Source organism: Euwallacea fornicatus, chromosome 39 (assembly GCF_040115645.1).
Source record: "Euwallacea fornicatus isolate EFF26 chromosome 39, ASM4011564v1, whole genome shotgun sequence".
Lineage (NCBI taxonomy): Eukaryota > Metazoa > Arthropoda > Insecta > Coleoptera > Curculionidae > Euwallacea > Euwallacea fornicatus.
Window position 1 is genome coordinate 639,765 of NC_089579.1, and position 18,862 is coordinate 658,626.

Here is an 18,862-nt window from a genome sequence, read left to right on the forward strand (position 1 = left end):
ACATAATTGCCGAAGTAACCGCACTCGCTATCAATTTCCTGTTTCCAGTCCTCAGGCTACCTGTCCGGGGCATCACTCTGGACAGGACGCTTATCATCTTATGTGCTTCTTTTTATACGCTCACTCATTCTTAAGTCCTTATCTATCCATACTCCCAGATATCTTAAACTCCCCACACTGTTCACCGTTACATCTCCCAATCGTATCTCGCACTTTGTAAATTTTCGCCTTCCCTCCAAAATTACCATCTCCGTCTTTGCCATCGCTACTTTCAGTTCCATTTCTCCTATTTTTTTCATTATCCTGTTCACGTTCGAACTTGCTTTCTCTTCCAATTCCTTCCCGTTTCTCGTCATCACCACAGTGGCCAAATCATCCGCATATGCCAGAAGTTTCACTCCCTTTGACACTTTCGTTTCCAGTATCTCATCGTATGTCAAACTTCAGGGGAACCTGAACTAACCTGAACTAACTTGAACAGCTGGACAAATGCGCCATTGGCGTGCATGAAAAAAAGTTGGACGAAGACGCATGCGCGACCCCCATTCCTCCTGTTGTTTCTCAACGTTTTCTTTACCCCTATCGGCGCCTAATCGAACTAATTGCAAAATTTCATAAAAAATATGTTAAAAACCGCTCGATTTATTAACAAAAGTATTTTTTTTTTGTTTTTTTACTAATTTCCACTAGCTACGTGACCAGTATAAAGCCGCCATAAGGGAAGCCTAATCATTCTCGCGTGAGGAACCCGCGGTCAGCGGGTTCGCCCGCTAATGCGAGACACCCTGTATAACTTTTATAGGTATATTCATTTGCCGTCTCACTTCTCATTTCAGACTAACTTTTTCTCCCGGGGCCATTGCTCTTAATAGACTTGACCCAGCTAGACGTTTGCTTGAGCCAAAGGGTGATATTTCTTATCTTAGAGGTCCTTTGAAGTGTCTATTTACGTTTACGCGGCCCCATCGCTTCCCTTGACGCGTTTAGCTCGTGTTTGTCGCTTTCCACCCCTGCGGGAAGTTGATGTAATCCCGAAGACAAACAAGGTGTTCGGCAACCGCGTCGGACGCGGCCTTTAATCCCGACAAAAAAGTCCTTTTCAATATTTAATCCGTCTATTATAAATATGCAAAAATGCAAATCGGGGGTTGTTTGTGTCCGGGGCCCCAAATCGCTGCGACAACAGAACGCAGTCGGTCCCGAAAACAAAACCGAATACATTTTTAATAACTTCCGGTTTAAATATGAATAGGACTCGTGTTTTAACTTTTAATGGAACTCTCCAAGAAGGAGTTTCCCACCCATAAATTTCCATATCAATGAGGCCGGTTTGCAGGCTCGAAACTCTTTTTCAAGACTTTTAAATTATCGTCTTAGCGACGCCCTCCCTTTCTCTGTCTCTCTTTTATTAGGAAACATAACGGGGCACGTTTAATATTGCGTCATCCGTCTCCCGGATCCGACGCTAATGGGGCCCCCCGTCCAGGACCGGGCTTAACTTGTCACCCCGCCCATTAGAAGGAAATTAGCTGATTTACTAAGTACCTACAGCGTTTTCAATTTGCATTTCGGCGGGTCATTTATCAAGATTTCGTCACTTTTTTCCGCTTTAATCCCGGATTAGTGCGAGAGGAGTTACGTGGCGTATCTACGAATCAAAGTTGCGGACCATTCGACCGAGTCGATTTCAATAAAACCGCATCAGCAACCGGAGAGTGTACCGTCACTTTCGGAAGGGGGGGATAAGCGACCCCATCAAAGGGAGATTAGCCAAATAAGCCGCGCTCTAAAAACCCATTTTTCAGCATCAAGCACTCTCCATTACCTGCCATTAAAATGCAAATTACAGACCGACGCCTCTGAGCTTTAGAACAAACGACGTCAGTAAATCAGCATAATTTCGAGACGTATAATAGAGACTTTGACGCCCTGCCGCTGTCCCCCCCACCCCGCTCCCCCGCCGCCCCCCGCCCGGCTCGACATCCTCAAGAACGCGATGGGGAAGTGTGGGGCGGCTGCGAGGCAGAGACGTCATCTCGTGTTATGCAGAAGTTTAAACATGAGGAAGTTGGAGAAGCGTGTCGGAGTTTTTGGAACGGACAGAGGGATGGATGGGGCAATTGGGGGAGAAAGTTCGGAAAAATGGCCGCCCGAACATGGGAGTCCTGGGAGCAGGCCGTTTGTTGTTGTTGCCTGTAATTGTTTTAGAGGGATCTTCCGAACTTCGTCTAAACTGATATTTGCAAAGTTAAGCAACGAAAGAGCACTGTGACTGGCGTAAACTGCCGAAATTAGAAAGAACTCGGTTGCAAACGGAAAAGTTTGCCGTTGTGGCACGGGAACGTGCAGAAGTTTATTCTAGATCTGTCTTAAAATATGAGCTCATTTAAAACTTCGGAGTTTGTTTGTTGTTGCCGTGCAATAAACTGCATTAATCCAGGCGAGATGGTTCGCCCGGAAATCGCTTTCGCATTGTTGAGATCGTCGGGCTCTGACGATGGCTCCCCAATTCTCAAAATAAGAGCCGACAGTTGCGTTGTTAAGTAATTGATTCAGAAAAGGCGGCGAGACGATAAATTAATCTTCGCAAATAATAATGTTTACAATGGCTCAGCTACCAGGAACACCGGAGAACTGGGGGGAAATCTGATCTATCCATCGAACTTCTAGGAATGAGTTAGTGGGGAACGCGGAGGGGAACGGCGTGTTTATCTCTGAAAATAACGCAGCAGCTCTGGACAGTCCGGCGTAACATTCGACTTCTGGTGAAGTAACGAAGCTGGTTAAAACATGGAATCACGCATCAATTGCCATTAAGAGCATCCTGTTCTGAAAATGTTCAATATTTTTGAAGGGACATAGTGAACTTCCTGAAGAACCCAGACCCATCCCGGCAAAATGACGTTATTACAAGAATTCACTGCCGATCCCAGGTATTTATGTTAAAACTGTTGCGCAACTTCCTTCCTTTGCGATATTAATTCACTTGACTCAGCTCCACCTTTTATAAAGTTGTTCTGTAACTTTCTCCTTTTTAAAGATTAACTCATCGTTCCACCACTACTTTCCGACTAACTTTCGGCAAAGAATCCGTTGCCGACGTCAGATGTGACTCAACTCTATCCCTGATAGAGTCGCATATCTTACGTGTTTTTTGTATTTTCTCACTTAAAACGCCTATTATCGATTTTAATGCTATTACGATCGGGCCAAGGCTAGTCCGGCGAGCTATTTGAACCTGGCTTAATGCCACTAAAGTCGATGGTCTAAAATCTTACGCTACGGCGTCTCTTGGTATTCTAACAACTTAACGTTGCACAAACATGGCGTGTACACTGCATAGAACTGCATTGTTAACACTAACGCCCTCAAAAGGTTTTATTCTCTTTAGCCTTCTTACTGAATCCCCTTTGTCCAGGAGCTGGGTGACTCCGACTTCACATGTTGGTTGGGTCGTTCCTGATGACCTCTGACATATCACTTGATTATTTTATCTTTAATTTTCCATTATTACCTTGGTGCGTTAACAGTGCCTCTCAATACCTTATTTTGGAATCTTTGAATGATATTGATGATGATTATTGATGATGATCATTGATTGACGATATCGATGATGATTATTGATGATGATCATTGATTGACGATATCGATGATGATTACTGATTGACGATATCGATGATGATTATTGATGATGATCATTGATTGACGATATCGATGATGATTATTGATGATGATTATTGATTGACGATATCGATGATGATTATTGATGATGATGATTACTGATTGATGACATTGATGTTGCTCTGTTGGGTACATCCCCATAGTTGGATGGCACAAGTCCATGTTGGTTTCAACATTTGGTTATGTAATAGCAGCTCGTTGTGAAGCATTCACTTTCATTGCTTCATCGCTAAGTGTTCTGCTTTGAAAATATGTTGTTTCCTCACGTAAAAATCCGGCTACATTGTCGTAATTTCGGACACCTTCCGTCATTGTAGGAGGAAATACTTGTCTTTCCGCTGCTTTTCACTTAATGAAATTGTTTTGCGGTGGCGACAAGGATGTATTCGGTTTTCTCTTTTTCGCATTTTCCACCCTCATCTACCCTGTCACTTTTCTAAGTTCCTCTTCGTCTGTGTGGTTTCTTTCATTGTTTTTCCTGTCTGGTTCCATTTCCTTAACAAATATGGACATTGCGATTGCAATAATGCGAATTGGCTTTCCAGCTCCGACACCTTGTTGCATAGAATGTATTATTATTTTTTTTTTTATTATTATTATTTTGTTTTTCTTTTTTTTCTTTTTTCTTTTTTTAATTTTTTTTATTTTTTTTATTTCTTTTTTATTTCTTTTTTTTTTCTTTTTTTTTTCTTTTTTTTTCTTTTTTTTTTTTTCATTTTCGGCAACCTTCCGCGCACCGAACAGAGATTGTTAACTTTTCGATCTTTCATAACTTTCTTGAAACGACGCGTCATCGGCCTGCATTGATGGCGCCACGTTCGTGGTTGGCCACCGCGGTAAGGCCACGTCCGCAATTTTACTTGTCGCGATGCCAGAACAACCCAGAATTTTTTGCCGCCAGTTTCACTGAAGACGAATGAAAGCGGCGACGAGCGCGCCCCGGATGTATTTATCGTTCGAGAGTCGAGTGGAAACTTCTCACTCGCTTTATGAAAATTTCCTTATTGTTTCACGGCTACGTTCCGACTGGCTTTTTCTCCCCGGGTCCGGGGAGCGAGGCGGAATTCAAGCTCATCCTCGCCCGAGATTTACTAACCGCTGTGCCCCACTAACGGCAGAAACGAATGGAACAATTTTCACAAAACGCAACCACATCGATCCCTCTTCATTAACATAAGCGTGCCGCCTCATTTATCACGGGCCGCCCTGAAAAATAAGCTGCACAAACCCCATATTCCGCACAATACGAATGCAATTTCAGACAAGAGCCATCATATTTCTGCAGTTGTGCTTAGATTAATGCATTTTATTGCGTCGAAGCTGTACAAACTCCCCATCTAAGTTCGTAACAGTCGTAATTCACGACCGCAGTATATGTAAATAAACTCCGGACCATTTCGAATCTCGCAATAATAATACGACGACCGGAAAGTTTTATGCACGTTTCGGCCGGCTCGTTCTAATATCACTCATGTTTGGAGCGAAGCTCTGTTAACTTGGAGAGAGAACAACAGTCGTTTAGCTATGCTTTTTGTGCTCAAGATTATGACGTTTCTCGGGTGTTCGCAGTTATGGAGTAACAACATTAGCGCGGGAGTAATTCCACGTCTGCAACGGCGATTAGCGCGAGAGCGAGGCCCCTTAATGGAGTGAAAATCGAAAATACGGTTCGAAAGGTGGTTTCGAACGGGCCCGTTCGAGAATGACGGTTTCGAAAATGTGCTCGTAGCAGGTGCGTAAACATCGGCCCGATTTCAACGTACGCAAGTGCACCCATTGACACGACATCTCGTTAAACTTACCGACAACTGACAGATACATCGAGAGGCCGATAGGTGGAGTGGTGCCCACCTGACACTCGTAGGTCCCAGCGTCTCTATGTTGCGGATATCGCACCTGAAGCGTCCAGTCCTCCGTTTGGGGATTGTGGAGGGCGATAAACCGCTGATCCGACGTGTACGTGAACCGGTTGACCGTTAGCAGGTGCAGGTCTCGGTGCCTGATCCAGGACACCTGGAAAAAAGAAAAACATTTGCTCCAATTCTGTGCCAACGAATTGAGCCGTAAATTTCCGTGATATAATCAAGGCGTTCCTCTATTTAATCTCGTTAAAGCCCCATAGATCAGTGTTTGCCTCGGAGCGTGGTTCTTTTTTTTTAAGCCTTTAGTGTAACTACGCCCGAACTGAAAGCGTTTTCGTGTTATTAACTTCAATCCAAACGAGTCTAATTTTCGAACGAAAAATACTATCGCGCTTACGCCTAATTAGGTGCTGCTTTTATGAGGTGACTGTGCACGAATAATGACGTCAGGCCTGATCGAATGGAGGTAGGAAAAATCCGGCATCATCAATAAATTGCTGCGAAAAGTTAATTGGAAACGCGAGATGAAACGGAAATTAACATATATTTAAAAAAAAAAAAAAAAGTTACGTAACAACTCTGCCGGCGGCTCTGGAGCGAGTTGAGATGGATCCAGCATCGATATTATATTTCGAAACGAGAAATAAAAGAGTAAATTAATGTTTAAAAATAAAAAAAAAATGCACACAGTGGTCCTGTGATAGGGCAGGTTCTCGCTTCAGGAGGGAATTTTCAAAGAAAAAATTATTTTGAAACGAAAAGTGAAGCGATTTTGCTAAAAGAAGGCGCACACCCCCTTCATCGTTAAAATCAGAACAAATTCGGCCCACACCGCGTTGGCGGCAGGATTCCGACATGCCGCTCCTACAGCAATTCATCACTATCGACGATTGAGCCTAATAGAGAATCTAATCAATGTAAGCAAAGCTCACGTCGACAAGCAATCAAATTAAGCTCAGCTCTATCTCAGTCGGAGCCATTTTGTGAAACATCGTTATTTTTGAACGCTCGTTCCACCGTACGTTTCCAGCTCCCTTCTCAACAATTCACTCTCGATTGCAGATTTGACGCAGCTCGATTTTAGTTAGAGTCACGGTACGAGTTTCACATTTTTTAAAGGCCTGCCGTGGTGCAAAGGGTAAGTATGGCGCGGAGATCTATACGGACTTGACGAGGCGTTCCATTGCGGCCATTGTCTTAAGTTCCGTAACAAACGGCCCATCTATCACGTTTCCACCAGCTTAATGATAACGGATCGCTCCGTCGCAGAATTTTGCGACCCTGCAACGGACGAGGCCTTTGGGGGGACCGGGGTCTCCGCAATTAATGAGCTCAACTGCGAAGACGTCGGAGGTCTGCCTGATGTACGGCCTCGTCACGGCCGGCTCCGCAGGTGGCCTCCTTCGTACGGCCTCTCGTCTTCATTAAACCCGACGCTAATTTTTCATCCCAAAGAAGGAGAAAAGCGGCTTTCGTCCGGAAACGTCCAGGGACGAGATATAATCCCCGCGGGACGAGAAGAATGTGGAAACTACCTTAAAGGAGGGTTAAAATTCCGGTCCGCTTCCCTTCCCGGATTAGTTAATATCCTTGTTCCTGGCGAGGCAATTTAATTTTCATGTTCCGGCAAAATGTTTTCTATGTTTTACGTGACTCGCGTGCCGGACAGCCACGAGCTGCAGCGCCGACAGTTTATTGCCGCGGATTGTTACAGCCCCACTCGAAGCATCCCCTTCGCACAACGTCACCCCCTTAGTCCCAAAGAAAACCTAGTTAAAGTCGCCGAATTATAAACGGTCGAATTACTGTGGCTTAAACGTCTCACTTTTTCGGGCTGCCGTGTCGGAAATCGTTATCTGGCGGCGGCGGAGCCCTGAGTTATTTCTTCGCCCCAGGAAAGGGGTTAATTTGTTCGATAAAACTTGCAGTTGTTTCGAGGTTTTACCCTTTTTAAACGGCGTTCGTCACGAGCTATTTTAATCGCCCATTTGGGAAGATTAACTGCAAGCGGTACGATTCAGGCCAAGAGCCGCGACACGCGTTTCCGGCTCGCAATATTTATGCTCTTGTAGGCGCTGCTGTAGTAACCCAGTCGCGAGCAAAAAGTTTTTTTCAGTGCAATTAGTCCCCGAAACAGGGTCTCACTTAGCTCTATCTTTCGCAGATCCGCGGTGCAAGTTTTGTCATTTTTTAAATGCCAAGTTTAGTCACTAGAGACGCCAAAGGTTCATCCCGGTTAGAGCTGATAAAGTTCTCGTCTCCCGAAAGCGTCGTTCGTAACTGACCTCTCGTTTCGGCCATCAAGATTCCTGCCCCAAAAATCTCCCCTGCTGCTCGTATCATTCTACATGCCGCATCGATCATTCGAGCAATTTATTTCCGGCATATTTCCTATCGGATTCCTGGCCGGTCCATCAGGTTTCCCATTATTTGCGGGGGATTAAAACAGAGGAGCGCGTTCGGCATGTTTCTTTTGTCGGGCAACGTCAACAGACCGCAAAAAATGTTGCCCTTTGCGGAATCCAGTGCGCTCCCTGCGAGATTTGCTCTCGGATGTTTATTCAAATATTTGCCGCGAGTCATTCGAGGGGTCTTTAAGATTTATATTAAATTCGGTATTTGCCGAGTTATTCGTGCGGATCGTAAATGCGTGAGGGTGTGCGGAGGGCGGCTTCGTGTACCCACCGTAAATTGGATGTCGGGGAAATAATACCTACTTCCAATTGTTGCGCGACTCGCGGCCGTGCGGCGTCCGATCGATAATCGTCGATCGAGAGGCCCCTCTTCCGGGGGCGATTTTCGCCCCTCGAAACCCATAAACAAAGCGTTGGAGCAGCATTTGTTCTGGATAAGCGAGATAAGTCGCCGGAAGTTGGAAAGGTTCTGATCAGGGGATTTGGCCGTTATCGCCCGATCTTATAAGGAAGTCGATAATCTCTTTCGATATCCACCGGGCCGTCCCTCGTTCGCACGGAGAGTAGGAACGAACGTAAGCCGACCTATGAGAGAGACAAATCGGAACGAAAAAACAGCGGTCGTTTTCGGCGATTCTCCCCCGTGCCGCCTGTCAAAGGGCCGTATGTGTTTGACGCTTGGACCCGCGCCCCCGCTCGGTGGTTCTTTAATTGACGGCGGCGACTTCCCGCCGCTGAACAGTCCGAAACATCTCCGCAGGACCCCGGCGCGGCACCCGAAAAACGACCACGCCCGGAGCATTTAATTTTCTGGGGATATTTCTCATTTAGATGCAAATATAACAAAAACACTGGCCCGGAGCGGCGTCCGTCCTAATGACCCATTTCTATTTAAAACCCCTCGAAATTCCGTAATTAAACGGAAACATTTTTATTTGCGCACCTGGCGCTTAATTAATTAATTTAAAACCGGTACAATATTTATGAGGCTCATTTGAAATTCAAACGTCCCGATTAGCGTGATTGAAGTGTGTGTTGTGTGCCGGCACTTAATTTCATAACTGATAAAGTTACGGTGCGCGTTTTATTTGCGAAACGGGGCTGAGCCCTCGTTTAATCCCCATTAGCTGTGCATCCATATGCAGTTCGCGTGAACCGGACCGTTTCATTTCCGCATTAATAGTGGACGGACCGGCCTTCATTAGCATTTTAACCGACTTGTTTTTCGTTTTGGCGATTCGGTTATTTGCCGTCATAATCATCAAGGAACTTTCGACCAACGGCAGCATTCGAGGTCGGCAACGCATCTTCTGATCAAAAGTTGGTCGGAAACGGCAGAGGCTCGTTAGCGTTCAAAAGTGAGCGGGTTGCAAACGCAGAAAACGGCGTTAGGTCGATCTACCCGTCAGCAAAGTTATGGGAAGAGGAGGAGGGAAATTCCACACAACTTCTAAGAGCCGGAGGGACCAGCTTCGGAGCGGTCAACGGGGCAGGAATTGGTTCGCTCCAAAATTAATTAAAATGTTCCGCCCCTCAATTTAGGGCAAAAATTGTAGAACTCCGTCAAAGTGGTCGTACTCAAAGCGAAGCGGCAAGAATTTTAAAAATCAGTCAGAGTGCCGTTTCGAAAACAATTAATAAATTTCGAACTCGGGGAGACGTTCGAGATCGTAGGAATTCAGGTCGTCCTAAAACAACTACCCCGATGATCGATAAAGCAGTCAAACGCATCTCTATGAAAGATCCCCGAAAAACCTCGAGGCAAATTGCTGAAGAAGTCACCTCGCAACTTAATTTGGGATTAACAAGTAGAGCTGCGAGAAATCGCCTGATAGATGTAGGACTTCTTGGTGGAGTTGCGATTGAAAAACCATTGCTTTCAAAGAAGAACAGATTGTCACGTTTAAAATTTGCAAAGTCCCATTCACCGTGGACTCAAGGAAAGTGGAACACCGTCCTTTGGAGGGACGAGAGTAAGTTTAATTTGTCCGGTTCTGATGGTAGAGTATGCGTTAGACGTCCGGTTGGCCAAAGGTACAATGTAAAGTACCAAACGTCTGCTGTCAAACACGGTGGCGGGAGCGTAATGGTTTTGGGACGTTAAAACTGGTGGTTAAGGCGACGCAAAACTGGACCTGTGGTTCCTGTAGAGGGCAAAACGGATCGTTATCAATATCTACAAATCTCGGAGGATAATATGTTGCCTATTGCCGAAGAAGAAATGTCACTTCGTTGGATCTTCCAGCAAGATAGCGATCCCAAGCATATTTCTCAAGTTGAAAAGGAGTGGTTTTTGAGTCATCATGTAGTCGTACCGGATTGGCCCCCTCAGTCCCCCGATCTGGACCCAATTGAGCATCTGTGGGGAATATTAGACAGGAGAATTAAATCAAAACCTATGAGCAATAAAGTCGAACTTCTTCAAACCGTCCAGAAGGAGCGGCACCAAATTCCTGTGGAGACGTTGCAGAAGCTTGTAGATTCTATGCCATCTCGTTGTCAGGCAGTAATCGATGCAAGGGGTTTTGCCACAAAATATCAATTTTGCGACTGTTTCGATCTTTGTTTAGAAATAAAACGAAAATATTCCATACTTTTTTCCACCACTGCATATTAATAATAAATATTAATCGGTGATGTAGTGGCCATCTTGGTGGATGACCTTCCGCCATCTTTCGGCAAATTGGGAAGTTCCGCGTTCGAAAAAGCCTCGATTTTTAGAAGTAAAAAATTGATTTAACTAATTTTTACCTGCCTGATCAAAATCAAAATTTTCACCATTCAAATGATTTCGAAGAGAACGAAACATAATAATCTGATGGCGCCAAGTCAGGGCTATATGGCGGACCAGTTCCCCATTTAGTTCCAATAATTTTTGTATGGGCGTTATCATGATGGAACAGTACCCCTTTGCGATTGGCCAGTTCAGGACGTTTTCTTCCGGTTTCTTCGTTCAATTTCGATAGCTGACGACAGTAAACATTCGAATCAACAGTTTGGTTTCTCGGAAGCAGTTCAAAATGAAGAATACCCTAGTAGTCCCACCACACAGACAACAAAATCTTCTTTTGATGAATGTTGGCTTTGGACCTCGATTGCGCAGGTTTATCTTGTTTGGTCCATGATCGTTTTCGGACTACGTTATCGTAGACAATCCATTTTTCATCACCCGTTATGGCACTGAAGTGGGTCGTTTTGGTTACGATTCAGCCAAGAATCGCACACGTTAATGCGTTGAGTGAGGTGAATTTCCTTCAATTCGTGAGGAACCCAAACACCCAATTTGCCAACGTACCCGAGCTTTTTTAGATGCAGATAAACGGTTGAATTCGATATGTTCAACTTCTCTGCCATCTCTCGAGTTGGCATACGCCGATTAGCTTCGATTAAGGCCTTTATTTCATCGTTATCGATGGTGATTGGGCGTCCACTGTGTGGTGCATCTTGGACATTGAAATTTCCGGAACGAAAGCGAGAAAACCAACGCTGGCGCTGGCGCTGGCGTTCAGTAAGGCAGTTCTCACCGTGAACTTCACACAATTTCTTCTGAGCTCGTATTGCACTTTTGCCCTTTCGAAAGTGAAACAATGAAATGTGTCGATAATGGTCGCTTTGATTGTCCATCTTCAACTTAAATTTTAAACAACTTCTTGTTTACTAATCACGTTCGATTTTCGATCGAAAAAAGCCTGAAACATAACCTTTAAAATGGCATATAAGCGACGAGATCACTATTAATCGATTTGTCTAAATGATGCCATCTATGAGAGTAAAACGACATTAATTATCGAACAACCCAACAGTATTTTTGCCATAAATCCCTCTTAAATTGGCCCTTCCTCTGTTTGTGTAATCGACATTGCCGACATGCGCATTGCTGGCCAAAAGGGCGACCGTTTACACGATGAGCCACTGGCCAAATTTAGATTCTAAAAAATGATCTCATCTTTAATTACTTCATTTTTTGGAAGAAAAGTGATTTTTTACGCCAATTACTAAACTGAAAATTCAAATTTTTGGCGCTGGTAAGGTAAGAATGCGACCTCGGAGTTATTTTTCAAAGCGAAGCAACTTCCAGCAATGATCATGGAGTTGAGCAATACGGCCGTTTTAATCTCGCCGAAATAGGGATTTTGGGAAAAAGCGGCATTTTGTCAGATATTGCGTAATTGACACTGAGAAAAATTTTTAACGGTATTTGCACAGAAACTTGTTCCTTAAAGCGATTTCTGAACATCTAGCGATTTACAGCAGCAATTCACCACTTGAACTAAGACGCCACCATTTACGCATTTGCACAGAAGCTCGTCCAGACTACAGAACGTCTTTTTAAGGTACGTTGAGTATAAACGAATTTTGTTTGCATTCGCCATAAGATGTTCACGGTAGATTTGACGTAGATATTTCCAAGGCGCTTTCGCAGCATTTCTGGGTCAGTGTCTGTAAATTACGCCATAACAGAGCCCTGCACTGAATAAAGCTCCGTCTCTGTGTTTTCTGCACTAATTTCACGAAGAGCGGTATTCTTCCCCAAACCTCGGCTGTAGCAAATACCAATGCCGCAATGGCCGAAACAAGGCCTGCGGTAAGCGGATTTAGCCGCGGCCCACGAGTCAAACATAATAGGAAAACAGATAAGTTCGGCCCGCTGACCCGACTTAATGTGATCTATCCCCAGGGTAATGGAGTTACTAGAGAGTCGCGACCCTTTTCTGTCCTCTACGAATTAATGCTCTATATATAACTTTTCCTACCTGATAACGGATCAATTTGCCGCATCCGGATAGGTAGAAGTAATGTCAATTGAAATACGTCATCAGTCACTTGTCACATTTCATATTTTACGTCAAAATGGCAAGTGACATTCAAACTGAAAAATTTATGATTTCCGTTGCTGTCTAACTGCTCTAAACAAATTTGCTGTCGTTTCTTCAAGTACGGGAAAATCACGAAGGAAAATTTGCCAACTTTTTTGAGAGACTTGCAATTCGTGTTTTTCGTGGCTTTGCATTTGCGAGGTGTTCGAATGGGTCAGCAAACTCGTAGCGATAAATAAATATTTTAAAGTAAACCACGATTCGTTATTGTGAAAATATAATAAACGGCATAATTATTATGATATATTTGTTATACCTGCAAAGTTGCTTATCATAAATCCAAGTAAGTGTGAGTTGCACATCACAATGTCAATGATGTTAGAAGAGAAAAGCGCGAATGCATTTCGCGGTAAATTTAAAGCAGTATAAAAAAACTAACATATTTTTCTTCTTTTTTTTTTTTTTTTTTTTTTTTTTGTTAAATGTTATTTATGCTATAACGTTGGACATAATAGCACCAAAATGTGTTTTTATCGGCAATTTTAAAAGGAAAAAACTGTATCCATTTACTTTCCATTGTGTTTAACTACGTGTTAGTAATTAATGGAAATTAGATTTGACTCGTTCACGTTGTAGCCAAGAAATAGGGACAATATTTGTTCAAACGAAAAAAGAGATACAAAAACTAAAATCGTTAGTTATGGACAGTGTAAAAAGACATTAATTTTCAAAAAAAAAAAAAAAAGTTTTTTTAAAGATTTTTTGGCCGAATTTACAGCTACTATAAAGTTAGAACTGCAATCTTGTGCCGAGTTGCAATTCTGACAGGACACAATCCGACACATGGGCGACACTCCATCGCATAAACTCTGCATATGTTCCACGTTGAAAAGGGCACTATATATGTTTAGACCGTGACAATTTCAGCAAGATGAGCAGAGAGGTTTCCTGTGTAAATGTCGAGCTGTCATAATAGAAAATTGACAAGTTTTGCAGCATTTAATCAAACGGCTTAGTCGTAACTTAAGATTTTAACAAGTTTACTTTAATCAAAATCCAAAAAAAAAAAATTTTTTTTTTTTTATTAAAAAAAAAAAAAAAAAGTTCAATTAAAAATTAATATTTGGAAGAAGCACCGGCCGATTTCACGTCCGCCGCTGACTTTTTACCGCTGTGTGAAACTTTCGCTTATATTTAATTGGAACTCTCTCAACTTTGTTGCTCGGCCATTGTGCGGCTTTGGAGACCCGAACGTAAACGACACGATATTCCAGATACTGCTAAACCAAATCGAATTTTAAAAGTGCGGTTTTTGTCTGTTTTTAGCGGGCACGACGTCGCACGAACACTCGTTACATTTTCGCGGGATTAACGTTAAACTTCACGAAATTGTCTTTTCGTTTTTTTTAGGCGCTTTGCAGCGAAACCGGGCGAAATTGAATGCGCGAGTAAAGCGCAAAAATTTGATTTTGGTTGTCGCTACCTTGCAGTGACGTCAATAAAGAGTTAGCAACAGGTGACGAGTGTAGAACGTCATTTTTCCTTACGTAATATGTAATCAGTTCCCGTTGATTTTTCCAAATTTCTATCATGCGGAGCGTTTGGGAAAGCTGGTGCAAGACTTAAGAAAGCAGAACTGAGGCCAAAAATATGAAAAAAAAAAAAAAGTTCTTATGAGGGTCGATTCTACGGAACACCGCTACTAAGATGCGACCCTCCAAGGGGGATCTACCATTTGAATACTTTTAAAATAGCTTTTTCCCGATTCGGATAACTCGCGTGAAATCACCCTTTTGCAATGATGGCCCTTTTGAAATCGTGACGTAAAAACTGTCATTCCTCGGTGATTCACAAGAGGAATACCGGTTATTGTTCGTTTTCGACACAGAGTGCGCCACACTGCCCAGTTTTACGTGCGTCCCCGACTTTTTCCTTCTCCGTGGTCGGGAGACCTTAAAAAATGAATTTTCAGCTCCGTCCAGGTTAGTGCTTCCATGACTTTGGAGGCCCGAACGTGCATGACGCGACGTCCCCGGCATTGTCAAGTAGAATCGAGTTTAAAAAGTGCAATTTTCACCTGTTTTCAAACGGACATAATCACGTGCAAACGCTCATTACGTTTCTATTTAATGATCTCCGGAACTTTTCGAAAATTTTCCCGCGTTTTCACTGAAAATTCGATATACTTGGCGAGCGAATCCGACGGAGACGGCATCAACGCCGAGGAACAGAGTGTCGTCTTGCTTTTGCACACTTCTTGACATAAATCGTTGCTTCCGTGTGACGAATTCTCGTAAAACTTTGTGTTGATTTATTTCTACTAAATCGAAAATCGAGCACAGTTTTGTCTGCGTTTTGACATTTCAATGAAGATTTATAAACTTCACATTCTCCCGAATAAATAAAACGATTTTTCGGCCCTTTCCAAAGTCGCGCACCTCCGCGACGCATGAACGCCTCACGCCGTGACGAAACCGACTGAATTCAATTTTTGCTGGTACCTCGAGCTTAGCTTTGACATGCCCCAATTGCGTCACGCAGGATCGGAAAGGAACACGTGGGAAAATCCGAAATTCCCGTCGGTATCAGTGTTTCGAAAAGAAGTTTTCACCTATGAATTTAGGTCAATTTAGAACTGCTCGTGTTTACGTCCCTCTGACGTCGCACTAATTTCTCCACGCCCTGTATGTAAATCCAAAAAATGAGCAATATCAAAAGGTACAGGTAACTACCAAGAGTCCGCAGCTCAAATTTCAACCCTCCAGCAGCGGTAGCTGAAGAGACGTTTAGAGCTGCCTGTTGCCAGATCGGTCAAAAAAAATCATTCATCTCGAAAACGGTTCGTCGCAGCTGCGGCACGTGACAGATAAACTGAGGTTCGAGTCTTCCGGGAAGTTCCGAAATGCGATAAAATACAGGGTGTGCCGTTTGAAACGACGAAGTTGGCGTCAGTTGCACGTAGATCTGTCAACGTCGCAACGATAGCGACGTTTCAGTTCGACAGATCGAACTCCAAAATTTCAGATCTCCGGCTATGTTAGAACCCCGTAAACCTCTAATAGGACACTCGCCGTGGATGACCCTGTATAATCGAATTTGGATGATCTCGTGGCCACTTTAGGAGCTCACCGCCCCTTTAGACGTGAAAGGGGCTTCGTTTGCTGATAATGTTTGATGGAGAAATCGGAGCTCGTTTACATCCAGCCTTTTGGAGAAAAAATAACGTTTTTTTTCTTTTATTTTTTTGTAAAATGTTTTGAGAACTTGCTTTTTGCCAATTCTTTAATTGCTTGCTCTGATGACGATGACATTTAGATATTCTCATAATTCTACATCTTCGAGCTTCGTAAACCGCCTATAACGCCTTTTCCAGTGATCGCCCACCGAACCGAGCAATTTAGACTTTATATTGACCCAACGCCAGTTGACAACTGAACACGTCTTTTCCTTCTTGAGGTGCACTTTCTCCATAAATTAACGTAATACTGACTTCTCGAGGAGATGTAACAGCACTTTACTTACATCGACGTTGAGCAACGTCCCTCGTTCCATTGCTATTTTCACAAAGATCCAGGGGACAGACGAGGACCGGCTTGGAAGTGCAAGAGTTTCCAAATAGACAAAAGAACCCTCAAAAAGGCTCACTTGTGTTACAGCCTCCAGCGATAATCGCACTTGGTCGTTTAGAATTTTTTAACCGTTTAAAAATTTAAGAATTTATAAGCAAATTGCGTGATAACGGTAAATTTGACATTTCTGTCAAAGAAATGTGACAGTTGCAGACGGTCATTCAGTTCTGATTTAAATGTCACTTGTCATAATTTTTGACGTATAATCGGAAGACAAAATCATAACCTAAATCTTCCATTCGTCGAAAAGTCATATGGCCGTCGAGTCCATTTGAAAAGGACACTAAACAAGTATTTATATCACGTCCCGCGAGTTCCTTCCGTTCCAATTGTTCCCATCCGGATAATTTAAGAGCCATCAGATAATTCTTAACTGGACTACCGCAAATTTATTTATTGGCCGAGCCGCAGGCCGCCTCTGGACATTATCTCCGACATACGCTGGCGCCGCTTTATTATGGCTTTATAAATATTCTCCACAAAGCCCCAGGGGAGTCCCCGGAACTTTGCGGCTCCGCCCTTTAGTCGTCGAACCGTAATTCTCATTTTTTAGCCCCGAACCAAAACAATCCTCGATGCAAAAACACACAAACGACCATTTGCTTTGCATTAAACTCCCGACCATTCCTCTGGAATCACCCTAATAACGCCCGGGAAACCCCTTTTTTCCGAATAATCGAAAAGACAATGAAACCTTTTTCGGGACCCTAATGGAGGCTGTATGCAGCCGAAGGAGCAAAAGACAGTGTTTAGCTTAATGGCGAGAGTCCGAAGACAGCGGTTGCTATTAGGCCTGAATAATACATGTCGGGTTAAGTATTAGTTATTCCCGAAGCGTGGAAAGAGGTGCTCAGGGAAGATATACATTATTTATGACCCGCATTCGATCACCCTGATAACTATTAACGTTTAGAGGCATTTTTTGCTAATTATTAAAGTTTCAGAGGTTGTGAAATTGAAAAGCAATTAACTGAAGCTCAAAGTAGGAAAAGTACACAACGGCTCTTGCAGGGAAAGCGCTAAGACAAATCCAATTTAACTACACAGAGTACGGTAAAATCCCGCTTAACGCTACCTCCTTTAGCGCCGTTTCGCTATAACACGCTTCGTGATAATAAGGGGATTCCCCGAAATTTCAAAAGAATTTATTATTTTTATGTTTGTAAGCAGTTCAGTGGCGCACATTATATGAACAATAAGCATTGTTGTGTCGTTTCTAAGATAATCATTTATTTTTTAAACTGATTTCCATGATTTTCGCGCATTTTGCGGCGTTTTTTGGCTCCGCTTTGTGGCGCTGCGTGAACCCGAAGAAAAAGCGACAAGAAGGAGCATTTCATGGGAAACGAAAGTCGAAGTTATCGGACGATCAGAGGGGAGTGAGCGGCTACCTGCCATCGGCAAAGCGTCACAGTTAGCTACATCAGCTACGGACAATTTTCGAAAATAAAGAAAAAATCAGATCATCGTTAGCAACAACGATTAAGACCTCTGCTCCAAGAGTCGTCCGTTCGAGAGACACTAGGTCGGAGGAAATCGAAAACGTTTTTCCCTATTGGACCGATCGCGAAGTCGAACACAACGTACAATTAAGCAGATCTACTCTAGTCGAAAAGGCAGAAGACATTTTTGTTCGTGTTCAAAATGAAAAAGCCACAACAGCGATAATTTCGTAGGTGATCGGGGGTGGTTTCACCGTTTTCGGAACAGAAGCACCCTCCACAGGGTCAAGTCGGGCGGGAAGTGGTTTCGTTGCGGTGTTGCGTGTCCAGCAAAATTAAAATCGGACAAAGCAATTATCTCCCTAAATTAGTTTTTAATGTCCAAAAAAACGGGCCTTTTCTAGAAAAAAAAAGTACTTTTGCGCCCCGCGAAGAGGAGCGGGGGCCGGGACTTAAGGCTGCGAAAGATCGATTAACCCTTCTCTTTCGGGTAGTAATGCTAATGGCGGTTTTAAATCAAAACCTCTGCTTCTGTGCCGCTCTAAGATCCCAACAGCAATGAAGGGAATGTCAAAATCGTCTTCACCAGTAACTTGAGAGCCTAATAAAAAATCTTGGACTACGATGAAGTGAGTCCAGAACCGGTTCACTGAAAATTCCCCTCCATCCCTTCAACGGAACTGCGAACTGAAAAAACTACAACCCAAAGCTTTGCTTTCGATGAGTAATGCTCTACGCCATCCAACACGTTCATCTGGCTCTACAACGTGCATTCCAGCAAAAGTTGTTTTTGGCCACCAGATAAACTTCGTCGATCCACCCGTGGGATTGAGGAGTTTCGGTAAATTTTGAAGCTCATTACTCATTAAGGAAACGGATGGAAGAAAGGAATTTTGCAGTAACTACAATATCGTGGACGCTGCGTGCAACATCTCTCGAACGAGGTGATGGAGAATTTGCAAAAAAAGGGTGGAAGAACGCGTGACCAAAGCCGACAAAGAACGTCGGTAGAAGCGA

General features: G+C 43.4%; 1 protein-coding gene across 2 annotated transcripts in view; it reads right to left on the bottom strand.

Annotated features, from left to right (window-relative positions):
* LOC136349609 (zwei Ig domain protein zig-8-like) overlaps positions 1-18,862 on the bottom strand; it is an 82,996-nt gene that overhangs the window by 52,578 nt on the left and 11,556 nt on the right. For both annotated transcript variants that reach the window (XM_066301291.1, XM_066301292.1), the window contains one exon: positions 5,484-5,694. In XM_066301291.1, the coding sequence (XP_066157388.1) occupies positions 5,484-5,694 (211 nt within the window). The remainder of the gene's footprint in view (positions 1-5,483; positions 5,695-18,862) is intronic.